The sequence below is a fragment of the Euleptes europaea genome, chromosome 14 (genome assembly GCF_029931775.1).
Source record: "Euleptes europaea isolate rEulEur1 chromosome 14, rEulEur1.hap1, whole genome shotgun sequence".
Classification (NCBI taxonomy): domain Eukaryota; kingdom Metazoa; phylum Chordata; class Lepidosauria; order Squamata; family Sphaerodactylidae; genus Euleptes; species Euleptes europaea.
The window spans coordinates 13149407-13176760 of record NC_079325.1 but is presented as its reverse complement, the minus strand read 5'-3'; the positions used below and the strand labels follow the sequence as shown (position 1 = coordinate 13176760).

At 44.9% G+C, this 27354-nt stretch overlaps 1 protein-coding gene across 1 annotated transcript; it reads left to right on the top strand.

The window, feature by feature from the left end:
* The first annotated feature begins 217 nt into the window (after positions 1-217).
* On the top strand, positions 218-27325 carry KCNJ5 (potassium inwardly rectifying channel subfamily J member 5). The gene is made up of 3 exons (XM_056860606.1): positions 218-348; positions 5536-6482; positions 26842-27325. The coding sequence occupies exons 1-3, from the start codon at positions 317-319 to the stop codon at positions 27210-27212; spliced, it is 1350 nt and encodes a 449-aa protein (XP_056716584.1). The 5' UTR covers positions 218-316; the 3' UTR covers positions 27213-27325.
* Positions 27326-27354: the final 29 nt, after the last annotated feature.

Below are 27354 nucleotides of genomic sequence, written 5' to 3'. Positions count from 1 at the left end.
CAAGAAACTATAAATCTGTAGCCAGGTTCCCTCAGAACACTGGCTCTGAGACAACTACAGTCTCTTCCTAAAGCATTCATGATGGTAGCCTGCTTTCTCACAAAACTATGAGACTATGAATGTGTAATGAACTGCCTATAGTAATGCAAACAGTCCTTTGGCGACATTCCTCCTGTCTTTGCAATCCACTCTTGTTCCCATTTTGCAGCCAAGGAGCTGGGCGTGAAGGGGAAATGGCTGAACTGAGGTTACCAAGAACATTCATAACTAAAATGGGATTTGAACTCAGGACTGCCATGATGAAAGCCAATGCCTTATGTATTGGACTACGCTGGCTCTCACACTGAGGTAAGGGCTCTGGCATGCACATTTACACTTCCTTGGGGGTCTCCCATAAAACCGTGATTTACTTGGAGGACATCAAGCTGGTACTGTTTCCAGACACCTCTACGTTTTCAGCACAATCAGTGCATTTTTTTTACCAGTCCATTGAGCACATTCTAGACTTCTTCCTATAGAAGGGGCTGTGACTAAATGGAGAGCCAGAGTGGTGTAGTGGTTAAGAGCCGTGGTTTGGAGTGGTGGAGTCTGATCTGGATAACCGGGTTTGATTCCCCACTCCTCCACATGAGCGGCGGAGGCTAATCTGCTGGACTAGATTTGTTTCCCCACTCCTCCACACGTAGCCAGCTGGGTGACCTTGCGCAAGTTACAGTTCTATTAAGAGCTCTCTCAGCCCCACCTACCTCACAGGGTTTCTGTTGTGGGGAGGGGAAGGGAAGGTGATTATAAGCCAGTTTGAGTCTCCGTTAAGTGGTAGAGAAAGTTGACATATAAAAACCAACTCTTCTTCTTCAGTGCAGGAGAACCCAGATTCAACCCACTCCATCTGGGAGTACCTTTTATTAAGATTTATATATCATTTAGTACATCTTCCTCCAAAAAAGCTCAGGGTGGTATACATCATTCGCTCCTCCATTTTATTCTCACAACACCCCTGTGACTAAGGTTGCCAACTCTGGGCTGGGAATTACCTGGAGATTTGGAGGGTACAGCCTGAGGAGGGGCCCCAGTGGGATATAATGCCATAGAGCCCACCCCGCAAAGCAGGCCATTTTCTTTAAGGGGACTGATCTCAGTTTCCTGAAGATCAGTTCTAATTCCAGGAGATCTTCAGACTCTACCTAGAGGTTGGCAACCCTATGTAAATTAGCCATAGAGAAGGTGACAGGCCAAAGTCACCCAGCAAGCCCCATGACAAGAACTGGGTTTTGAACCTGAGTCTTCCAGACCGTAGGCTACCACTCTAACCACTACCCTGCACGGGCTCTCGCTCTTGGATCCAGCAGGGTTGAACAGTGCTTTAGAACAATAACGTTTGATTAACCCCTTTCTTGGCTTTAGTTCATCCAGCTATGTCGATCGACACTCCTGTAACCTCGAGGCTAGATTACTGTAATCTGTTTTATGTAGGACTGTTTTGAAAGACTTCCTAAGAATTTCAATGAGCGCAAAGAACAGCAGTTCGACTTCAGACTAAGGGGGTTACCGCATTATGTATTCCCAGCGATGTATTAAGAGTTTGAAAATGTTATTAAAAAACATCGCTTTAAAAGGGTTTTTGGATGCCACGGCTAAAAATGATTGGAAGATGTCTTCACAGCTAAAGGGGCCAAACAAAGTGCGAACAGTACTTTTTATAACATTTTCAGACTCTTAATACATCGCTGGGAATACATAATGTGGTAATCCCCTAAGACCTATCATTTTCCCCCATCATGCAACAGCTTCACGCTGCCAATAAGCTTCTGGGCTCAATTTAAGATTCTGGTTTTTAATCTTTAAAGTTCTTCACTGCCTGGGGCCCACATACCTGAAAGACTGCTTTACCCAGTGGTAAGATGCTGCAGTCACTCAGGAGTATGCTGAGGGGTGTTTATTGTTCTGAATAAAGTTATACTCTGTTTACCTAACAGAGTATAACTTTATTCAGAACAATAAACTATATGAAACAATGAGGCCAGCCAGAGGCCTTGGAAACAGCTTGCCTAGCTGTAGCCGATAGAGATAGGGCTGCCAACCTCCAGGTAATAGCTGGAGATCTCCTGCTATTATAACTGATCGCCAGCCGATAAGTGATCAGTTCCCCTGGAAAAAATGACTGCTTTGGCAATTGGACTCTATGGCATTGAAGTCCCTCCCCAAACCCCGTTCTCCTTGGCTCTGCCCCTAAAACCTCCCACCAGTGGCAAAGAGGGACCTGGCAACCCTAGAGAGGACCATAAGTAAAACGCAGTTTTGAGCTTCTGCAGATTCTGGCACCCTTGAAACTATAATAAAACCTAGAATGGACCTACTAATATTAGCCCTGTATACTCCCAGGCTTCAGTTTCACTCACCTTCTCAAGCTCTCCTCACTGTTCTTTCCAATAAGGAGATCTGCGTGGCCATTCTGGCTTTTTCTGGTGGCTGCCAGGTGAGAGCTATTCCTCTTTACTTGCTTTTATTTTGATATTTTTTACTTATTTTTGTTCTGAAGAACGTTTGTTTAAATTTGGATTCCTCGAAGTTGGGTTTATACTGTTGACTCTGTTTAAATATTACATATAGAATGTAGTTTGAATGGTAAGGTATGGTTATGCTCTTACTGTAAACTGTCTTCAGTCCGCGTTTGATGGGGAAAGCAAATCTATCAGTCCAAATTCTCACCATGGTTTACACAGTTTAAAAGGGATCAAGTCAGAGATTCATACTTGGTCAATTTCCCCTTCCACAATCTCAGAATAGTTTTTACCTCACTCCGGTTTCAAACTATGCCAATGGCTTTGTTAACTCGATGTTACTCCAAACACCATGGGCCTCTCTCATCTATATATTTGTGGAGCTGCCGTTCCAGAGGACCTAATGCATTACACTTTATTCTGTCCTCTTTATACAGAGCCCAGATCTAAATTTCCCACAGCGTTTCTAAAGGGCCTAAATCTTTTTTCAGATCCAGAGAAGCTGCTCTTTCTCTTCTCAGACACCGATCCAGTTGTTTCCAGTTGTGTCACTCTTTGCCTTGGCAGCCCAGAAAATCCGGGCTAAAGCTGCTTTTAATCAGTGTGTTTAATGCATTTAGTTACTAGCTTTTTTTGGTCAGACCGTTTTAATGTTATTATTTATGACTGGGTTTTGTATGACAGATTGTGACGGCCTTTGGCCAATACAATAAACTTTTATTGTATCATATCGTCTAAAAATATCAGACATTTTCTTTTTGAAGGCTTCCAGGAAGCAAATGCTAGAAGGACCAGAACCCCTGGAGAGTGGCTGCCAGTCAAAATAGATAATACTGAGCTGGTTCAGCACACGGCAGCTTCCTGTATTCCATTCAGGTGTCTGCTCTGTTGCAGGCATTTAACATTTTCTCAGCACTGGATTTCACCCGTTTGATGGTGGTGGAAAGCGCTGTTAAGACTCAGCCATCATATGGCAACCCCATAGGGCTTTGAAGGCAAAAGACAAGCAAAGGTAATTTGCTGTTCCTTGCCTTTGCACAGCAACCCTGAACTTCCTCAGTGGTCTCCCATCCAAGTCCTGACCAGGGTCAACCCTGCTTAGCTTTTGGGATCTGATGAGATCGGGCTAGCCTGTGCTCTGCCGGTCATCTTTGGAAATATGCAGTTCTGCCTCCCAATTTGATTGGTTTTGCTGGCTATGCACTGCCACCATCCTGCTGTACAAAACCAGTGCTCTGGAGTTCATCCAGGCCCATTTCCAACGAAAGTTTCAGAGAGAAGCACACTACCTTCCTTCCATGCAAAAAACAATGCTTCCTCCCTCTTATTTTCCAGCAAAATTTCCCCTGATCCAGTACATGATAATGTGGATATAGTGCTAGGAATGGGATCTCTTTTTGGTATCAAGATGCGGAGTATCACCTGCAAAGACCCTAAAAAAAAAAAAAACAATAGGTGAACCCCCATTCCCACTCAATGCCAGTATAATCCATGGAAGCAGGAAGTGAATTCTGTCTTTTCTCTCTCTTCCTCACTCTTCTGCCCTTAGAGTCATCCAGAAGTTTTTGCTTTCCTCAAGGCGCATCTCTCTAGTTGTTTTGTTTGCTCCTACCCCATTTACAAAGGCCTGAGAAGATCAAAGTGAGAGCATTAACAAACTTGGTCAGATTTCTAATAGGGCTTGTGATAGATGTACATCTCGGAGCATGCGGCTTCCTTCTTGCTTTGATGTACTGAAGAGGCTGCTTTCCTTAGGAGATTCCTTCTTTGTCCCTGGATTAATGATAAGATTCCTGGTGGGTTCGTTCTTTCTTTCTTCTCCCCAGTGGAACAAAGAGATTCCATTAACAGGCACATTACCTCTTCAAGATGTGTCAAAATTGCCCTGGTTTGCTGAAGATGATATTTGAGATTTGACAAATCCATTTCCACCTTTCTTCTCTAATCTAATCTAATTTGTCTAAGCAAATTGTGTCCAAGCAAACTGATTGTTTGTTTTTTTCCTCCAAGGGGCTAAGGGTGACCTGCATCGTGTTCTCCAGTTTTCATTCTATCCTCCAGCATGGTGTAGTGGTTAAGAGCGGTGGTTTGGAGCAGTGGGCTCAGATCTGGAGAACCGGATTTGATTCCCAGCTCCTCCATATGAGCGGCAGATGCTAATCTGGTGAACTGGATTTGTTTCCCCACTCCTACACATGAAGCCAGCTGGGTGACCTTGGGCAAGTTACAGCTCTGTTAGACAGTCTGATTCTAGCACAAAAGGGGGAATATAGCACTCCCAGTGTCCAGGCATGCTGAATTATCTTTACTCCAAAACTCCTGTCCTGCTGACTATGGCCCTGATGTAAATCAGGACCCCCATTTGGCTATTTCTTTAAAAATGTTGGGGAGATCCATGATATTGGGTGTAGTTCATAATAATATCCATAACAATAATATCCATAATATTTAGTTTAGATCCTAGTCTGACTCTTGAGCCGTTACACTGCCCCTGCTGTGTAGGCTGACTATACAATGGGAAAACTTGTAAGAGACTAGACGTTTTTTGGAGAGGAGCACTGTGCATTGTTTGCAGGCGTATAAATCTTCAGTATATGCAAACCAAACACTGGATTTTCCAGGGTCCTGGTTCTCATTTACCAAAGTTAAGTGAACTTGCAAAATATGTGTAGTGTCTCTCTTCAGAAAACATCATGACTGTGTGTATTATAAGGAGCACACTCTTGCTGTGTGGCCGCTGGCCTCCCGCACATGCAGACATAACATCTGGAAAAGGTTCCTACAAAATCAAAGGGTTCTACGTGGGACTGAACATTATCATTTCACAAACATATCACTGATCTATATTTCATGCGTTTTTCTGGGCTTCTGATTTTTTTTTTCTGTAATTGTATAGAGAATTCATTTTTTGCATTTGTTTTATTATAGATAACAATAGCTATAAGCAGGAATTACAGATTTATCTGAATTGTGATATTCTTTTGCTAAAGCAGCCTGGATTGCTCAGGAAGTTATGTTTATTGTTTTCCTCTAGGCCAACCATGGCTGGAGATTCTAGAATCTTCATGAACCAGGACATGGAAATTGCCGTCACTCCAAGAGAGCTCAAGAAGATTCCCAAACAAGCCCGAGATGACATCCCGATTGCCACTGATCGGACACGCCTTTTGGCTGCAGAAATCAAGAAACCGCGACAGCGCTACATGCAAAAAAGTGGCAAGTGCAACGTCCATCATGGAAATGTCCACGAAACCTACCGCTATCTTAGTGACCTTTTTACTACACTGGTGGACCTCAAATGGCGTTTCAACCTTCTTGTATTCACCATGGTTTACACTATCACTTGGTTGTTTTTTGGCTTCATTTGGTGGCTCATTGCTTACATTCGAGGAGATCTGGACCATGTAGGAGAAAAGGATTGGATCCCTTGCGTTGACAACCTCAGCGGGTTTGTCTCAGCATTTCTGTTTTCCATTGAGACTGAAACCACCATTGGGTATGGCCATAGGGTTATCACTGAAAAATGCCCTGAAGGCATCATCTTGCTTTTGGTTCAGGCCATACTGGGATCCATAGTCAATGCATTCATGGTAGGGTGCATGTTTGTGAAGATCAGCCAACCAAAGAAGAGAGCAGAGACCCTCATGTTTTCCAACAATGCTGTGATTTCCATGAGGGATGAGAAGTTGTGTCTTATGTTTCGGGTTGGGGACTTGCGGAATTCCCACATTGTTGAGGCTTCCATTAGGGCCAAGCTGATCAAATCCAAACAGACCAAAGAAGGGGAATTCATCCCCTTGAACCAAACAGACATCAATGTGGGCTTTGACACTGGGGATGACCGCCTGTTTCTGGTGTCGCCGCTCATCATCTCTCATGAAATCAACGAGAAGAGTCCCTTCTGGGAGATGTCCCGTGCCCAGCTGGAGAAAGAAGAGTTTGAAATCGTGGTGATTTTGGAGGGGATGGTGGAAGCAACTGGTAAGACCTTCCTGCAATGTCAATATAACTCCAGTTGGCACTTGGTTTACGTTAATTTTTGAGCATGGTTCAGAAAACCCTTTTCTTTGTCCAATTTCCCGTCTTCCTTTGTTTTCTTTCACAATTTTTAATGCAGTTTCCTACTATTTATAAAGAAACAGGCACCAGTTTTAAGGGTAATTGGTTGGCTCCGAAGTACTGTTAGTGGTAAGCAAAGAACACAGAAGAAGAAGAGTTGATTTTTATATGCTGACTTTCTCTACCACTTAAGGAAGATTCAAACTGGCTTACAATCACCTTCCCTTCTCCTCCCCACAACAGACACCCTGTGAGGTAGGTGGGGCTGAGAGAGTGTGACTAGCCCAAGGTCATCAAGCTGGCTTCATGTGTAGGAGTGGGGAAACAAATCCAGTTCACCAGATTAGTTTCCGCCGCTCATGTGGAGGAGTGGGGAATCAAACCCAATTCTCTAGATCCGAGTCCGTCGCTCCAAACCACCACTCTTAACCACCACACCGGCATTCCTCCAACTGAATTTGGGGTCACTGACCTCAGCTGGTCAAACATCTCAAGTGTGGAGAAACCATAATAAAAACTGATCTTTATGAACTGAATCAGAGTTGTAACAAAATTTGTTATAATTCTGACACACACACACATATATATACACACACACACACACACACATGGCCTTAAGCAGTTTCTTCATCTCTCTGTCTTGTTTACCTGAGAATGCATGCATTATAACTCACAACACAAAGGGCAGAACAAGACTGCCTACACGGATCGTATTCTGCATAATGTTTTCTACTTCCAGGATCCACACTGAATAAATATTGAGCCCAGAGAAGGAGAACATGTGAAAAGGCTTTTAGGGTTCAGGCCTAAGGGAGGGAAATGATGGCCATGGTACAGGCAAGAATTAAATGTCTGAAAGCTCACACTAATTTCCTAGTTTATTTTTGAGTTCTAAGGACAATAACTTGTTTGTTTTTCCCCCTAATGAAACTTGGGGTTTAGGGGGTGGGATTGACACCGACATCAAACGCCAAATTCTATGTTTGCAGTATAATCCCCAAAAACTCAAGGCTGTCATAGAGTGGGGGTTTACAAAGACAACTTCTTGCTCTGGAGTCTGGCGTTGCTTCTGAATGGAGGTGGAATTGCAGAGAGCAGTTCTTACCACAAAGGAACACACATTTCTCCAGAGCAAATAAATTGCTCAGCACAACACAGTGGTGGTTCTGGAGGAAGGGAAAGCTTCCCCCCACCCCCATTGCAACTTCTATTACCTCTCTCTTGGAGTCTGTGCAGCTTCCTAGGTGACCTTCAAGATCTGATGGTTGCCATGGAAGCCCATTGCCAAGCAAATAAAATGGACAAAGAAAGTGCATTAAAAAAAAATCCCCACAGCAAGCTCCCTTGGAAATGAATGGAATCTTGTCTATATTCGAAACTTCCCAGGCTCACAAGTTTTAAAAAATGTGAGATGTTAAGGACAGCAGCATTATACAAAGAAATAGTGACATTTGTAGCCAGCGTGGTGTAGTGGTTAAGAGCAGTGGTTTGGAGCGGTGGAGTCTGATCTGGAGAACCGCGTTTAATTCCCAGCTCCTCCACATGAGTGGTGGACGCTAATCTGGTGAACCGGGTTGGTTTCCCCACTCCTGCACGTGAAGCAAGCTGGGTGATCTTGGGCTGGTCCCAGCTCTTTTAGAGCTCTCTCAGCCCCACCTACCTCAAAGGGTGTCTGTTGTGAGGGAAGGTGATTTTAAGCTGGTATGATTCTTCCTTAAGTGGTAGAGAAAACCAACTCTTCTTCTTCTTCTAGCTGTGACGTTTGTAACTAGTTTGCACAATCCAATTTTTGCCCATGCAGACAACTTTGGAGACATGGGAAAAAATGCCACTGAAATCCTTTCAATTGTTGGTCACTTCACCTATGATTTTCCAATTTGTATGGTTAAGCTGCATGTATACTGACAGTCAGCTTAACGTTCTTTCATGGACAAAAAATGTATTGTGTGAACTGGGGTGTGACAGACAATTTCTCAACTTAATCTAAAGGTCCAACTACATGTTATACTTTTTTTTAGCAAACTGGGTTCATTGTTCCGGGTTCCTCGGACCCAACTCACTTTCCCTGCAACCACACAGCAGGGGCCAGGATTAAAAAGTTGCCAACGCTGGACCGCCATGAGTCAGAAATGACTTGACGGCACTTAACACACACACAACTCTGGATTGGGAAATCCCTGGTGATTTGGGGGTGAAGCCTGGGGAGGGCGAGGTTTGGGGAAGGGAAGGACCTCAGTAGGGTACAATGCCACAGAGTCTACCCTCCAAAGCAGCCATAGTCTCCAGTTCCAAGGATACTGATCTGTCATCTGTAAGCCAGGTGTAATTCTGGGGGATTTCCAGGCCTCATCTGGAGGTTGGCAACCCTAGTGGGGAGTGCCATTTTAAACCCTGCAGGGAACCCAGTTTGACATGAGACCACCTGAGAGCAAGCATGACGTGATGGTTAAGAGCGGTGGATTCTAATCTGGAGAACCGGGTTTGATTACTCCTCCACATGCAGCCTGCTGGGTGACCTTGGGCCAGTCACATTTCTCTCAGAACTCTCTCAGCCCCACCTACCTCACAGGGTGCCTGTTGTGGGGAGAGGAAAGGAAAGTGATTGTAAGCCTCTTTGAGACTCCCTTCAGTAGAAAAAAGCAGGATATAAAAAACAACTCTTCTTCTTCGTGCCATTAAGGAAGGAGGAACACTTACCTTCCCCTGTTCACCATATTTCCATGCCAAAATGGCCCCGTGCTGGTTTATTTGCATAACATTGGAACTGCACATGGAGTATGCTGGGAACCTGTACTCAGCTCATTAAAAAAAATGTAGCATGCAGTTTTGCCCTAATTCTTTGCGTGGTTGTGAAGATAAAACAGGACAATCCCCCTGTCTGTCATCCTGTGATGCTTAGAGGGGAAAAATAAGATACAAATATGAATAATGATCGTTCCAAACTGCTGTGACGTGATTGCTTTCAATACATTCTTGTGGCCCACTTTACCGTGTCTAAAGAGAATCTCTCTAGCCGCCCCGGAGGCCCAGATCTGTCATGAGCTTGCATGCCTATTAATACCAGATTTAGTTTGAAGAACCAATTGTAAGAAGATTAAATCTGTATTATGGGAACAAATTTACATTAAAAAATAACAATAATGGGTGGTGGTGGAAAGTGCCGTCAAGTCACAGCCAACTTATGATGACCCCAGAGGGTTTTCAAGGCAAGAGACGGACAGAGGTAGAGTACCATTGCGTTCCTCTGCATTGCAACCCTGGACTTCCTTGGTGGTCTCCAGTGCTGGATTTACACATAAGCTAAACAAGCTATAGCTTAGGGCCCCACTCTCTTGGGGCCCCCAAAAAAATTTAAAGGAAAAAAAACTGCATGTACATTTCACTATTAATATACTTCTTAATTGTATTTCAGTTCAACAATTACTTTGATAAAATATTTTGTTATGTACAAATGGCTTTAGATACCTATTAGGTCCATAAATTACCATATAGCATATGTGTGTGTGTAAAGTGCCGTCAAGTCGCAGCCGACTTATGGTGACCCCCTTTTGGGGTTTTCATGGCAAGAGACTAACAGAGGTGGTTTGCCAGTGCCTTCCTCTTATAGCATATATTCAACACAAAAAACAGCGACAATTTGTTGTTGACAAAGGACAGCTGGACATATAAAGGGCCCCATTACCTTCAATAGCTTAGGGCCTCATCAAACCTAAATCAGGCCCTGATGGTCTCCCATCCCAGTACTAACTAGGACTGACCCTGCTTAGTTTCTACACTCTGACAAGATCAGGCCTTCCAATTAGTTACCATAAAAACAATCAAGCACATGACCAGCTACATCTTTGCATAGGCTATCCACACCACAAAGGTGAAAGAAGCATTATTTTTAACAATACCCAGAATGTGGCATCTGTTAGTGGTGTGCGGGGGGGGGGGGGAATAGAACTTTCTGGTTTGTTTCACATGTAGGGGTCTTTCTTGTTCTTTTCTGCTGGTTCCATCAATTTATATTACTATTGTTCTGAGGGTTTTTTTTTTTAAATTTCCAAACACATTCCGTGACATAGTTTATATATCAAAATTATGTTTAAAACGTGAGCACATAAACCCATGAAGCTGCCTTCTACTGAATCAGACCCCTGGTCCATCAAAGTCAATATTGTCAACTCAGACCGGCAGCAGCTCTCCAGGGTCTCAGGCAGAGGTCTTTCCCATCACCTACTTGCCTAGTCCTTTTAACTAGAGATGCTGGGGATTGAACCTGGGGCCCTTTTGCATGCCAAGCAGAGGCTCTACCACTAAACCACAGCCCCTCCCCAAAGTCCATGGGGAAAACGCGATATGAGGAAACAGAAAAAATGAAGTCTTGTGGGTTCAGTTCACACAAGGAAGAAACAAAATGGGGATTTTAAAGTTGAATGAGGAAGGATGAAAACATCAAAAGCACCCCTAGTTTCCAAGGGATGTGTTGTTCTTAGTGCCTTTCCAAAGGATGCTTGTAACTCAGTGCTTCTCAAAGGCTGCCTGAAAAGGAGTCAAGGCCCTAGAATTTTGCAGAGGTTAATGTTGTGTCCAAATCAGTTTTACTCTGTTGGCATTTTGAAATGTTAGGAGAACCTTTCTGGCCAGTGGTGACATTTAATTGTGGCTTGTATTTTTGAGTTGTCTTTGACCTGAGCGGTTTTCAGATTAATTCAGGTGCTCTGAATTGTTAGCGTTGTTATTAAGATGAGCATCGTTCTTAATTTCTGGAAAGGACTTTTCCCTTCTGTGGCAATATTTTAATCTTGGTGGTGTTATCAGTCCTTTATAACGGCTCGCATCATGGATATGGCGCAGGCACAAAGGACAGCGCAATATCACAACACACTATAAAGAAACACACACACTCATGACTGAGTGGCAGGAGGGAGCCGGTTTGATTCCCCACTCCTCCACATGCAGCCTGCTGGGTGACCTTGGGCTAGTCACAGTTCTCTTAGAGCTCTCTCAGCCTCACCTACCTCACAAGGTGTCTGTTGTGGGGAGAGGAAGGGAAGGAGATTGTAAGATGGGTTGATTCTTCTTAAAAGGTAGAGAAAATTGGCATATAAAAAACAACTTTTCGTTTTCTTCTTGTCCATCCTGTAACTATTGCTCATGAACTTAATTGGGTGTCCCTGAGTTCTAGAATTATGGGAGGGGGAGACAAAGCTCCCTCAATCATTTTTCTCCACCCATGCATAATTCTATAAACCCAAACCATGTCCCCCCCCCAGCCTTCTTTTTTCTAAACTAAAAAGACCCAGACCCTTCAGCCTTTACTCATAGGTAGGGTTACCAACTCTGGGTTAGGAAATACATGGAGATTCGGGGGGGGGGGGGGGTCCAAGGGAGGGACCTCAGCAGGGTATAATGCTATAGTGTCCACTTGCCAAAGCAGCCATTTTTTCCAGGTGAACTGATCTCTGTTACATAAGAAAGGTCCTGCTAGATCAGACCAAGGCCCATCAAGTCCAGCAGTCTGTTCACCCAGAGGCCAACCAGGTGCCACTAGGAAGCCACAAACAAGATGACTGCAGCAGCACCATCCTGCCTGTGTTCCACAGCACCTAATATAATAAGCATGCTCTTCTGATACTAGAGAGAATAGGTATGAAGCATGACTAGTATCCATTTTAACTAATAGCCATGAATACCCCCTTCCGCCATGAATATGTCCACTCCCCTCTTAAAACCTTCCAAGTTGGCAGCCATCACCACATCCTGGGGCAGGGAGTTCCACAATTTAACTATGCGTTGTGTGAAAAAATACTTCCTTTTATCTGTTTTGAATCTGTCACCCTCCAGCTTCAACAGATGACCTTGTGTTCTAGTATTATGGGAGCGGGAGACAAACATCTCCCTGTCCACTCTCTCCAAACTATGCATAATTTTATAGACCTCTATGTCTCCCCTTAGCCGCCTTCTTTCAAATATAGCAACTCACAGTAAAATTGTTGTCTGGAGATCAGTTGTAATATCAGGAGATTTCCAGCTACCTGGAGGATGGCAACCCTACTCATAGGAAAGGTGTTTCCCACCTCTTGATCATCCTGGTTGTCTATTCTGTACTTTCCCCAGCTCCAAACCTTCCCTCTGTGGTTGATCTTCTACAAATCTTGATAATGGAGCAGAACCTGGAAAATTAACAAATATACCAACTCACAGTAAAATTGTAATAAGACATCACTTGAAGGCAAAATAACAAGGGCAAATTATGAACAGTGACTGACCAGCGATGGGCAATCAAAAATAAGGTGTGCCCCTGGTAAATAGGGAGTATATTACCAGGTCTGGTGAGAACTGATTCTGTGCTTGGCTACAGACAGTGATTCTTCATCCAGCAGCTCAGTCATGGCTAATGATTTGCAAAAGGAAGTCATTATCAATAACAACCTTGGAATTAAAAGCATGACAAAAGCATATTGCTTTACAAATAGGCTCTTCCACCCAAGGGAACACACAGACCAGTGCCTAATAGCATTAAGGAGCTTGAATCTGTGGCAATTCCATTATTCCGCTCCCCAAACAGCGTGCTGCATCTGGTGTGCAGGCAAGAACATGGGATTGGCACGCTTCTGAAATTCTCCGGATCCAAATCCCTCCCCAGAATTTGGAGCTCTAAAGTGAAACCAGCATATCCTCGGTATTTCTGGGTTGGGAAATACCTGGAAATGTTGGGGGTGGAGCCTGAGGAGGGAGGGGTTTGGAGAGGGGCGGGACTTCAATGCCATAGAGTCCAATTGCCAAAGCAGCCATTTTCTCCAGGTGAACTGATCTCTGTCAGCAGCTGGAGATCAGTTGTAATAGCAGGAGGTCTCCAGCTAGTACCTGGAGGTTGGCAACCCTAGCCTAAGCACCTTGAAATGCATGGATTTAGACTGGAGTAACTCTCCTGGAGTTACTCCTAGACTGGAGTAACTCAATCGTATGGCGTACTCCCGACATTGCAAGCTTCTCCTCCCTTCCCTCTGGTAACCTCAGGGCCTTGTTGCTTAGAGCTGAAGTGGCATTTCTGTGCCCCCCCCCACCATAATTCTTTCTCAAGAGTAGCAGCACCCAGACGGTGCTTAAGAGTCAGTGCTCAGACAGCCAATTAAGAGTGGTGCTTGGAACGAGCGCCGTAGCTGCAATATGCTCTCCTGTCTCCAGGATTAAGAGCTCTCATATTTGCCACAATCGCGCCGGCTAATGAAGGATATTTATTCTTTAAAAATTTATACTCTGCATGTGGATAACCTTCTCTCCCTCCTCCCCTCCCCCCACCAACAGCTTATAGTTTGGGGGAAATCACACCCAACCATTCAGATACAAGCTAAGAGGCAGAACCCTCCAAGCAGACAACAGATAAAACCAAAGGACAACCCAGAGTGCAATAAAGTAGGGTTGCCAGGTCCCTCTTCACCACCGGCAGGAGATTTTTGGGGCGGAGCCTGAGGAGGGCGGGGTTTGGGGAGGGGAGGGACTTCAATGCCATAGAGTTCAATTGCCAAAGTGGCCATTTTTCTCCAAGTGATCAGATCTCTATCGACTGGAGATCAGTTGAATTAGCAGGAGATCTCCTGCTACTACCTGGCAGTTGGCAACCCTAATAAGAAACCACAATCCAGAGTCCGCACAAACCAAAATCAGTCATCTGGCAAATACTCATATCAGAGTTGGTTTGAAGTGATTTTCAGCTCTATATTTTGCCTTTGTGTCCCCTCTCCCTAAAACACACACATTCACATAATATACAAAATACATGGGGCACCTGTGTGGTGTAAATGTTTACATTGTCAGATAAGGAACTGGGAGACATGGGTTCAAATCACCATTTTGCTGTGAAGCTCATTGAGTGACCTGGAACCAGGCACACCTCTCTCAGCCTAACCTACCTCACATGGTAAGATAAAAATGGGGAAAGGATAATGATGTCTGCAGTCCTGAGCTGCTTCTAGGAAGGGTTGGGGGAAAGTAGGGTTGCCAGGTCCTTCTTTGCCACCAGCGGGAGGTTTTGAAGGCAGAGCCTGAGGAGGGCGGGGTTTGGAGAGGGGAGGGACTTCAATGCCATAGAGTCCAGTTGCCAAAGCAGGCATTTTCTCCAGGTGAACTGATCTCTCGGCTGAAGATCAGTAGTACTAGCGGAAGATCTCCAGCTAGTACCTGGAGGTTGGCAACCCTATAGATGCAGTAATGGTCCAATTTGGTATAAGGCAGGTTCATACGTAAGCAAATTTTATACTCACCCCACTGAAGAGAAGTTGGTTGAGGGAATACTATTCATCCACACCATTGCAAAGCCAATCCTAAGAACTTACATTTATCACAATGAGGGTCTGTGAATGTGTGAACGCACATACTTGTAGATGTGCAGGCATAAGCACTATGCAGTTGTAACAAATGTATGCAGGAGACAGAATACCAGTGTGCAACCAGGTGAAAGGCATGTGTGTGAGAGAGGGAAGAATGCCTCAGCAAGAAATAGATTTTGCAACATATTTCCGAGGGGAATAAGTTGAAAAATGTCGCCGTGATCTAATAAATAATTGCCATATCCCTCTGTCTGCCCCTGTAATTTAATCTAGACATTACCTTCCCTGACTTGTTTCTCAGATTCAATCAGTCCCCAAGGCAGTAAGTTTTATTTACAGCTGGAGTCTATGTATGTTTGCTTGCACATAAATCCCATGGAATTCAATGGGACTTTCTCATAAGTAAGCACGCACTGAAGTGCTGCCTTTATAACATCCAGCAGAGGCTGGTGGGAGGTTTTTTTTTACAGCCCTGAATTCATTATTGCGCGTGAAGATTAATTACAGAGAGAGGAGGGCAAGAGTCAGAAGTGTTTCACCAACCGAGGCTGCTTTATGAAAACTGCCCAAGTTCTTCTGCCTCTCGCTTAATGATATTGTGCCCACCAATTACTCAGGCCACGAATCCTCTTTTGCCTTCGTTTAAAGGGAATCTCATCAGACAGCACTGATTTAAGTTCAGACATATTAAATGACAGCAACAGTGTTACAAGAGGGGGGTGGGAAAGCACACTGGCTGGCAAAATGCGTGTCGCTTTAACAAAACGTCCTTGCAAATGACAGCCGGCATTCTCTCTGCTCAGCAGAACTGCCTTGGCCGATTTCTGGCCCCATCTCCAAAACGATGCTTCAATGTCACAGAAAGAAAAATGGTCAAACAATTCCTATTTGATGAGTACTCAAACGCTGCTATTCAGACTAGGGTTGCCAGCCCCCCCCCCCCCCGCTACCAGCGGGGGAGGGGTGGGGATAGGTTTGCCTGATCCAGATTGGGAAACTCCTGGAGATTTGGGGATGGAGCCTGGGGAGGACAGGGACCTCAGTGGGGTACTATGCCATAGAGCCCACCCCCCAAAGCAGCCATTTTCTCCAGGGGAAATGATCTCTCTAGTCTGTAGATGAACTGTAATTCTGGGGAATCCCCAGTCGTACCTGGAGGCTGGCATCCCTAATTCAGACTCAGGTGATTCTCTAAAATTCCCCCAATAAATTCTGGCATGTGAATTTTGGTGCAGAAATTAGGCATGGAAATTCAGTTAAGAGTGGTGGACTGTAAGATGGTGAACCAGGTTTGATTCCCCGCTTCTACATCTAAAGCCTGCTGGGTGACCTTGCGCTAGTCACTGTTCTCTCAAAACTCTCTCAGTCCCACCTACCTCACAAGGTGTCTGTTATGGGGAGAGGAAGGGAAGGCGATTGTAAGCCAGTTTGAGACTCCTTAAAGGCAGAGAAAATCGTGGTGTAAAAACCAACTCTACTCCTCCTCCTCTTCCTCCTCCTGCTGCTCTTTTGGGGGGGGGGGTTTCTTCCACATTTTAAAGACGTGTTTTAGGACTTTAAAAAAATGAAGTACCAAGTTTAGTAAATACTGTGGCAGTTCATCTGACAGATACCAGCAAACACTGATTACTGCACATCTAATGTTTCCATTCTCCTATGACATCTGTCAAAGATGATAAAATACTGACTGCTACTGAAAAACTCCTTTTCTGTCAAAAGCTGGTATTGAATATCCAATGTTTATTCACCCATCTGAATATGTTAGCTGCTTCCCCATAGAATATGACCAGATTATTTTATGACAATGTAAAACATAAAAACTTAAAAACCACATTATCAGCAAAGGAAATCGATACACTCGATGAAACAAATAGGAATGGGGGTCACGGAGTAGGGGTCACTGGGGTGTGGGGGGAGGTAGTTGTGAATTTCCTGCATTGTACAGGGGGTTGGACTAGATGACCTGGTGGACCCTTCCAACTCTATGATTCTATGAAATAACAGCAGCATAAAAGCACATTGAAACAATTTCAACAAGCAAATCGAAAGGATAAAATAGCAGCAAAAAAATCCCAGTGGGAACTTAAAAAGCACAATAAAATTTTACTTTCTTTATACCTCACATTTCTTCCCAAAGGGGACCCAAATTGAGTGATATCATTCTCCTCTCCTGCATTTTATCCTGACAACAAACCTGTGAGGTAGATTAGGCTGAAAGTGTGTGAGTGGCCAAGGGACATCTAGCAAGCTTCCATGGCAAAGTAGGGATTTGAACCTGAATCTCCCAGTGACTAGTCCAACCCTCTAACCACTACACACACAGCTCACTTGATAATAGCAGGGCTGTCCAGACAAACCCAAATTGCAAACATCTCAAATACCTGACGTTCCACTAAACATTTGCACATTCCAGAGGATACCTGAAAACTGTTTTGCAGTCAAAAAATTTCAGAGGGAAATTTGGTGAGATCAGTTCTCAGGGTGCCTTGTGGTAGTAAAATGGACTTAAAACCAGTTAAAATTCTAAGGGAATGAGCCTGCGCTGGTCTACTCAGGAGGGGTCCCATTATTTAGCGGGGCTTGCTCCCAAGAACCTGTCTTTAGGCTTGCAGCCGCAGTGGTTGAGTGCTTGCACGTCGGATTTTCAGTGACAGCCACTCCTTTCTATCCAGATGAAAGAGGTCTCTTTGCTCAACAGGGGGAGAAAGGTGACAATAAAAACCCAATAAAGTGACAATAAAATCCAAACAGCCTTAAGAAGCAAGCAACTGGCTGCTGACCCCCTGCACATGCTCAGTTTTGTCTGAGTTATTTGATGAATGACTTGGTTGATTCAGTTAGAGAACATTCAAGAATACAATTTTTTCACCCTTGAGCCGTCAGCCTGCATGACAAAGAGTCTGCACATCCCCAAGACTTTGTAGCAGATATCCGTTGCCTGCCAGCCCTCCTACTCTACCTGTATCATGTTGACAATGGACCCCCCCCCTCCCGTTTATTACTGTTGTTGTCAGTACCAAATAGTAAAATTCCATCTGTTGTTCCTGGCTAGATAAGATACTGGGAGATGAGGATGAAGAAGGGACTGGTTATTCACGACTACCCAGAAGGTGGGGAGGGGCTATGGCTCAGGGGTAGAGCCTCTGCTTGGCACGCAGAAGGTCCCAGGTTCAATCCCCAGCATCTCCAGGTAAAGGGACTAGGCAGGTAGGTGATGTGAAAGACCCCTGCCTGAGACCCTGGAGAGCCGCTGCCGGTCTGAGTAGACAGTACTGACTTTGATGGATCAAGGGTCTGATTCAGTATAAGACAGCTTCATGTGTTCATGTGCCACACGCTTCTTCTCTGATCTACCCATCAGCAAATCCCTGGTTAAAAATTTCTCTTTTTCTATGAAGATGGGGACCCTGGTGGTCCTTTCCAACTCTATGATTCTATGAAGGTAGCCTTGAGCAAGTGGTTGTCTCTCACCCATCCTCCTGAACACATGAAGCTGCCTTATACTGAATCAGACCACAAGTCCATCAAGGTAAGTATTGTTTATTCAGATGGACAACAGCTCTCTGGGGTCTCAGGCTGAGGTCTTTCATATCACCTACTGCCTGGTCCTTTTAGCTGGAGATGCCGGGGTTTGAACCTGGGACCTTCTGGATGCAAAGCAGAGGCTCTTCCGTTGAGCCACGGCCTCTCCTCACCTTCTGGTTGTCTTCAAAGGGTTGCCATAAGGGTTCTTGAGCTTATGAATGAGAAGTATTTTGAAATCTTTCAAGTGTGACAGAATTTCTGGCAGAGTATGGGATTTTGTGAGTCACAGCTCACTTCTTCCTTGCGTGCAAATGCCTTCAGATTCTATCAGTGAACAAAGACTCAGAGAGTGAAGTTTTATGGAATGCTTAAGTTTCTATGAAAAGAAAGGAGTGCATTACACTGAGACAGCATCCGATTCCTGTGTTCTTTTCATATTCCTTTTGGTTCCTTTCATATTCCTTTTGGTTCCTTTGTCCTTGGGCTTGGTAAGTTCTGAGTTGAAAGCAAAAAGAAATTAAACCTTCTGGCACAGAAATATACACCTTTTTGTTACAAGATGTGCCATGGGATAATGCTGTCACCATGGCCCTCTCTGTCTCTGGCATAATTAAGAAGAAGAGGAGTTGGTTTTTATATGCCGACTTTCTCTACCACTTAAGGAAGACTCAAACTGGCTTACAATCACCTTCCCTTCTCCCTACAACAGACACCCTGTGAGGTAGGAGGGGCTGAGCGTGTGACTATCCCAAGGTCACCCAGCTGGCTTCATGTGGAGGAGTGGGGAAACAAATCCCGTTCATCAGATTCGCCTCAGCCGCTCATGTGGAGGAGTGAGGAATCAAACCCAGTTCTCCAGATCAGAGTCCACCACTCCAAACCACCGCTCTTAACCACTACACCGCATTGGTGTAGTGGTTAAGCAAGGTTCCTCTTCCTCTTCCTTTAGCATGTGCTGTAAATCAGCATTTCTCTTTCTATTCTTGCCTTCTTTTGAATTTCCGAATCCCAGGGCCATTTACAAACCCATGGAGCATTCAGAAAAAGAGAATCCAGAAATCTCCCTCCAGCATGGAAATCAAAGTGAACTGAGTGCGGACAAGCTCTCCTCTGGATGTAATGCACAGAACAAATTGGGAACTGAGCCCAAACTACATTTGAACTTGCTTCTGACGAGGAATGGTATTCAATTTTTCAGAGGCTGACGTTTTTGTGGGATTAATTAGTGCAAATAGGGTACTAATTTTTACAACCATTTAAAATCATACTTTGGTGCTGTTGAAGGCTTTCACGGTCAGAGTTCATTGGTTCTTGTGGGTTATCTGGGCTGTGTAACCGTGGTCTTGGTATTTTCTTTCCTGACCTTTCGTCCTTCAGTGAAGATGCCTGCCACAGCTGCTGGTGAAACATCAGGAAAGAAAATACCAAGACCACGGTTACACAGCCCGGATAACCCACAAGAACCAATATTTTGGTGGCTTTGATGTTGATGATGAACACACTCAACCTAATTAGAGAAATGATACTTGGAAGATTTATGACCTTTCCTTTCTCACCCTGACTAGATGGCAGTGACAATTTCCCCACTTGGAATACTGCATACAGTTCTGGTCCCCACACCTAAAAAGGGATATTGCAGAGCTTGAGAAGGTGCAGAAAAGAGCAACCAAAATGATCGGGACTAGAGCAACTGCCCTATGAGGAGTGGTTAAAATGCTCAGGGCTGTTTAGCTTGGAAAGAAGGCAGTTAAGGGGAGACATGATAGAGGTCTATAAAATTATGCATGGTATGGAGAGAGTGGACAGGGAGAAGCTTTTCTCCCTCTCTCATAATACTAGAACGCAGGGTCATCTGCTGAAGCTGGAGGGTGACAGATTCAAAACAGATAAAAGGAAGTATTTCATTACACAACACATAGTTAAAGTGTGCAACTCCCTGTCCCAGGATGTGGTGAACTATCCTTAGAGTTATGCCTTAATAATTTTATTTATCTGCATTTTCCTTAAAGGGTATCAGAGTTCTATGCACTGCCACCTCTCCATACAGCAGCAGGAGCAAAAATGGGGGGGTCACACAATGCTGTGATGTCACTTATTGCAGGGAACCCAGAAAAGATGTCATTGTGTTGCATGACACTCTAGGAATTTTCCTGATCTCTATGGTTTTCACCATAGAGATTGGGGAAAATTCTAGAGGATCATGCCACACAATGACATCACTTCTGGGTTCCCAGCCAGATGTGACATTGTAGCATTGCACAATGCCATTTTGCTCCCTAAATGCTCCCACTGCTGTATGGAGCTGGGCTGGCAACACTAATGTCTTCCAGCCCAAATCTATGCACATACAGTGAGAATTATATGGGTTTCCTTAAAGGAAAGATGTGATAAAAATATAATAGGAAGTAAACCACATTTTGGTCCATGGGATCTACTCCAAAGGAAGTACCTATAGGACTGCAGCCATGGTCAATTTTCTGGGCAGATATATATAACATGACATAAAAAATGCAATCTAGCATGAGTATACACCCGATAGTAAACAATCTAAAAGAAGATAGCAGAATAAACACACTCCAAATCCTTCCTCAACAGATCAGGGCTCTCTGAAATGAAAATGTCTTGATGGTAGAAAGAGACAGACATGTCCTATCTTTGGAAGCACATTTCACAGGGGCCATTCTATGGTTAACCAATAAGCTCCATGGCTGAGCAGATATTTGGACCAATGCTGCCCTCTACTGAGTCATACCACTGGTCAGTCAAGGTCTGTATTGTCTACTCTGGCTGGCAGCAGCTTTCCGGGGTCTCCGGTCTTTTATATCACTCACTGAGCAATTTAAATGGAGATGCTAGGGATTGGACCTGGGACCATATGCATGCCAATCAAATGCTCTACCGTTGCACCACCCTCATTCTGCAAAGGGTTGCTGGAAAGATGCATGTGCACAAAGCCTTTTTGAGCACCAAACCTGTTAGATAAATGTCAAGTATTGTTATTGAGTTAAGCTCCTTGTGGACTTTCCAAGTGTCTGACTCTTCACTCTTGATTTCCATATGACTTCTTAACTTTGGATGAAACGTCAATATAATAAACTTACGTGCTGCATCTCAGAGCATTGGTTTCCCATGCGCTGCTGCAGAGGAAAAGTACCCATCTGAATTGACCCTGACGGTCTCTTGTCTACCGCTGATTAGATTTTGAAAAAATGCCAAACATGGAGGTCACCCTGCCTTCCAGCAACGTAGCAGCAGCCTGCGTCTGCATTTAATGAAGCTCATCTCTTCTGCCTTAACACCTTTTTGTTGACTTCGTTGGCGCAGAGGAATAATTAACAAGGAAAATGGGGGAAATGCTTTAATAAGCATGGGCTGGAGAGAAGAAGCATCCTCCAAGATTAACCCTTAATGGGATTTCGAGGCAAGGACAAGGCCGCATTCCTTTCCAAGGATGTCAGGGTTGCCAGGTGTTGCATCCCGGTATCACTAATGCAGATGTTTATGCGCTTAAGAGGAATCTCTGATTGGCATTATGGCACAATTACAAGTTGCTTCAGTTGAGCTGGCTCTGTGTGCCCCTGTAAATAATAATAAAAAGCAACTGCTGCAGAATATGTAGGGTTGCCAAGCTCCAGGTGGGGCCTGGAGATCTCCTGCTTTCACAGCTGATCTCCAGATTACAGAAATCAGTTCCTCTGGAGAAAATTGTGACTTTGGGTTGGGAAATACCTGGAGATTTAGGGGGTGCAGGCAGGAGAGGGTGGGGTTTGGAGGGAGGGAAAGGACCTCAGCATGGGGTGTGTGTGTGTGTGTGTGTGTGTGTGTGTGTGTGTGTGTCTGTAAAGTGCATTCAAGTCACAGCGGACTAATGGCGACCCCTTTTGGGGTTTTCATGGCAAGAGACTAACAGAGGTGGTTTGCCAGTGCCTTCCTCTGTACAGCAACCCTGGTATTCCTTGGTGGTCTCCCATCCAAATACTAACCAGGGCTGACCCTGCTTAGCTTCTGAGATCTGATGAGATCAGGCTAGCCTGGGCCATCCAGGTCAGGGCCCTCAGCATGGTACAATCACCTAAAGTTCACGCTCCAGAGGTGGCAACCCTAAGAATAAAGCATATGGTTGGTGAAGGTTTTCCATTGTTCCACACGATACTTATAGGAAGAGAGAATTGCATCTGGAGGAGTTCCAAATCAGCACAAGGTACCAGAGGCGGGGTTTGGTGAGGGGAGGGGCTTCAATGCCATAGAGTCCAGTTTCTCCAGGTGAACTGATCTCTATTGGCTGGAGATCAGTTGTAATAGCAGGAGATCCCCAGCTAGTACCTGGAGGTTGGCAACCTTACTGTGGAGGAATGAATGAATGAAGGGAGCTCCTTTCTGTTATCTGAGATTTTATCACAAGCCCAGGTAGCCATGCTAAGGGTCGTTAGATTTCTAGCAGGGAGCTTCAGGTATGGAAGATACAATTGAAAACCATTGCCTGGAGCCAAGTGTCAAAGCTGACTCCCTCCAAACAACCCTCATAGAAAGACAAGAGATGGAGGGAAGAAAATGGGGGCCTTCCTGGAATTAGCCGGTCAACGCTTCTGTTTCTTGCTACTTCATGAAAAGACCAGCCCTGCCTTTGCCTATCGCTGATCAGTGAGGAGGATTAATATTAATACCTGTCAAAATACCCATTTTGACAGTCTGTGAATGAAAGGAGGGATTTGGTGTAGCCAGGAGCCTGGCATGATATGGCTTTGTGCTTCAGCCAAAGAGGAATTGCATCTCCTTGCCCCCCATGAGAGGCCGTGGCTCAGATGGCCTGTATGGCCCCTTCCAATTCTATTATTCAATTATTGTACATGACACTACTTTATACTGGATCAGACCACAGGTCCATTAATGTCAGTACTGTCTATTCAGACTAGGGTTGCCAACCTCCAGGTACTAGCTGGAGATCTCCTGCTATTACAACTGGGGTTGCTAGGTCCCTCTTTGCCACCGGCAGTAGGTTTTTGGCAATTGAACTCTATGGCATTGAAGTCCCTCCCCTCCCCAAACCCCACCCTCCTCAGGCTACGCCCCAAAAACCTCCCGCTGGTGGAGAAGAGGGACCTGGCAACCCTACCATCAGGACCTCGGGCACTGGTGGGAGGAAATGGAGCAGGGAAAGGAACGCATGCCAGCATTGTGCCAACGCACTAGGCCCCACCCCCGTTTCTTCCTTGGCAACCTACCTGGCAACCCTATTCAGACTGCAGTGACCTAGCAAAGAAGATGGCGTTCTTACAGCCCCTCCAAAATCAGGATTCTTTCTGACCTACTGATTCCAAGCCAGGCCTACCACTTCCTCAGCAAGGCCCACTCACCCAGTTCAGAACAACGTGCCTTCGCTTTCCTCCTCCGGTACAATATTGTTCACAGCAGCCTCTGCACTTCCTAGTTCCTGCATTTGCTGAAAGCCAAAATGCCATGACTAACACTGTTCTTGTTTCTGTCTGCCCAGAAGCCTCCAATAACAGAAGTCTTCTCTTGACAGCCAGCTGGAGAGATTTCTAGCCCAGTTTCAACTGCAAAAAAAAAATTCATTTATTTTTGTTCCTTTCCAGTAATCATCTTGAGAAGGTTTAAAAGCTTGGTGTGGTACAATATTAAAGAAGGAGGCGTTGTGAAATTTCATTTTTTGCTGGGCCTTCACATGTAGAAGAAGAAGAGTTGGTTTTTATATGCCGACTTTCTCTACCACTTAAGGAAGAATCAAACCAGCTTACAATCACCTTCCCTTCCCCTCCCCACAACATACACCCTATGAGGTAGGTGGGGCTGAGAGAGCTCTAAGAGAACTGTAACTTGCCCAAAGTCACCCAGCTGGCTTCATGTGGAGGAGTGGGGAAACAAACCCAGTTCACCAGATTAGCCTCCGCCGCTCATGTGGAGGAGTGGGGAATCAAACCCGGTTCTCCAGATCAGAGTCCACCGCTCCAAACCACCCCTCTTAACCACTATAACACACTGGCTCCGTTGCTGACAGCTGCTCCTTCCTTGTAGCAAAAACATTCATGCCCCATTCATGCATTCATTTGATCACTCGTCATTGACTTATTTATTTATTTCATTGAGAGTTCACCTTTCTCACCATGACTCAAGGCAGGTCACACAATTAGAACAATTGCAATAAGAACTGCCGAAAAATACATACTGTAAGAGTGTAGAGCGGCCTGAATAGCCTGGATTAGCCCAAACTTGTCAAAGCTGAGAAGGATTGGCCAAGGTAAGTTTGAAGGGGACATCGTCAAAAAGATAGGGGTTGCTGTCAGGATTGCCAGCTTTGAATTTGGAAATATCTGGAGGTTTTGGGGATGGATCCTGAAGAGGGTAGGTTTTGGGGAGGGGAGGGACTTAACTGGGGTATAATGCCATAGAGTTCATCTTCCAAAGTGGCCATTTTCTCCAGGTGAACTGGAGATCAGTTCTAATCCCAGGAGACCTCCAGTTACCACCTGGAGGTTGTCAACCCTAATGACAACCCCAAACTCTTCAACAGATAAAGGTCACCTAGCAAGGAAGGAGAGATGGAGGAACATCAATGCACATATGAAACAACCTTTGGAGTTGCAGTTATCAAGTTGGCATTTTAACAATGTCACCAATATGAGAGAGTTTCTTCAGGTGGGAGCCAATACAGGTGGGAGCCAATACCCTCTCATTTCTGGGCCATCAAGAAATTATTATTGTCAGCAAGGGACTGCAGGGGAATGCTTCCATTACCTTTTATAGGGTAGCATGGTGAATTGTAACAGGCTGTTCCTCTCTTTAGAAAGTAATAACTTTACCTTACCAATCTTTACATTTTACTCATTCTGCCAGCCTATCCAAAATATGTGGCCATTTCCACAATCCTGAGATCTGGATCCAGTGTGAAACCAAGACCAATGCATACTTCTTGCCTAACACTTTTAAAGGTGGTGTCCTTGTGTTCACACCAAATGCAATAAAGAACATGTCGGGAGGAGGATAGGTAACATGCTTCCTGAGTCAAATCCTGCCCTAGGGCAGCTCCATCCTATTCGTGCAATCCTAAGCAGTACAATCTTCAACTAAGCCCATATAAAGCTGAATAGTCTTAGACATGGGAGTGGTCTTAGAGTCAGTGGTAGAGCACCTGCTTGGCGTGCAGAAGGTCCCAGGTTCAATCCCTGGCATCTCCAGTTAAAGGGACCAGGTAAGTAGGTGATGTGAAGGACCTCTACCTGAGACCCCGGAGAGCCACTGCCGGTCTGAGTAGACAGTACTGACTTTGATGGACCAGGGGTCTGGTTCAGTATAAGGCAGCTTCATGTGTTCAAGCCACTGTTCAGTATGTGAAACAGAAAGCCCGAGCATTCCTAAGAAATGTCTGTACAGTCTCAGCTTGTGTTATATTTCTTGCACATTTTGGAAAGAGAAAGAATGACTTCTGTTTTGCCTCTTAAGTGTTCTTTCAGAAAATGCATTCGTTCCTCAATAAGCCCTCACGCCATATCCTGAGAATGACTATAGGCTATATGATCCTGTGCTCTGTTATCTGTGCTCTGCTTCTACTACTTGATGCCGAATCAACCTTATGGGTGACAGTGTACCTACCTCAAGGACCTACATGCTTACACCAAAAAGAACTTTATGGAAGTCCTAGGTTTGGGCCTCCAGAGAAGGTTCCGTGTAGTGACTAGGAATAAAATCCATACCATGCTACCTGACAGTTTGTTAGCTTTTATGGAGCTCCTGCCCAGTCTTTACATCCCTACCATGCCCCAAACTAGTCTCTAGAAAAGAGGGTGATGCAGCAATATAATGATCCAGAGGGGTGTAATGATATATATACATAATATATACTGACCTGGATGGCCCAGGCTAGCCTGATGTTGTCAGATCTCAGAAGCTAAGTGAGGCTGGCCATGGTTAGTACTTGGATGGGAGACTCCCAAGGAAGTCCAGGGTTGCTATGCAGACGCAGGCAAGGCAAACCTCCTCTGTTAGTCTCTTGCCTACGGGGTTGCCGTGCATTAGCTGTGAATTGATGGCCCTTTCCACTACTTATTAAACTGGCAGGAATGTAAGAATAAATCCTGACATTCAGTACCAAAAGTGCACAGGAAGAGGGAACATTTGCAATTTAAACCCTTTGCCCAAACCACTGTTTACTATTAAAGCTTCCCTTTTATGTATTCCAAAAGGCATGCTCATTTCCATGGATATTTTGTGCTTTTTGCTTAAACATAAGATCCCTTTTTATAAAACTTGTTAGGCAAAGAATTTTTCCGTGTCCTGAAGCAATTGGGCATGGAAGCTACACTGAAGTGCTTTTAAGCAAAAACGGGAGACAGAACGTGTGCATTGAGGCTGACTTTCCACGTTGTGTCTCCTCCATTGCATCTCCCAACCCAAATAATCTTCTTCCATTCCTTCTCTTAACCCAGGAATGACTTGCCAGGCACGGAGTTCCTACATGGACACAGAAGTGCTTTGGGGCCACCGTTTCACCCCCGTTCTCACCCTGGAGAAGGACTTCTACGAAGTTGACTACAACAGCTTCCACAGCACCTATGAAACCAACACCCCTGCGTGCTGTGCCAAAGAACTGGCCGAATCTTTCCAGGAGGGACGTCTCCTCAGCCACCTCTCCAGTGTCAACCTTCTGAGCGTAGGGGAAGCAGATAAGGCCAAAGAGGAAGATGGAGGCGATCAGGAAGAAGAGAAGGAGGAGACTAAAGGTGAAGGCCAAGAGCTGGCGGAGTTGAATGGATCCAACGGGACAGTGGGAGAGGTGAAAGAGAGGGTGTCCTTATAACACAGAAGCGAGCCAAACTATAGACAATTCAAGTGCACAAAACCTGCAGGAGGCACAAGGGAGAGTGGGAAACCAAAGGCATAGAAGATGATGCTTTTGTTGCCAACTTATTACTGGACACAAAGAGGTCCTTCCCATTATC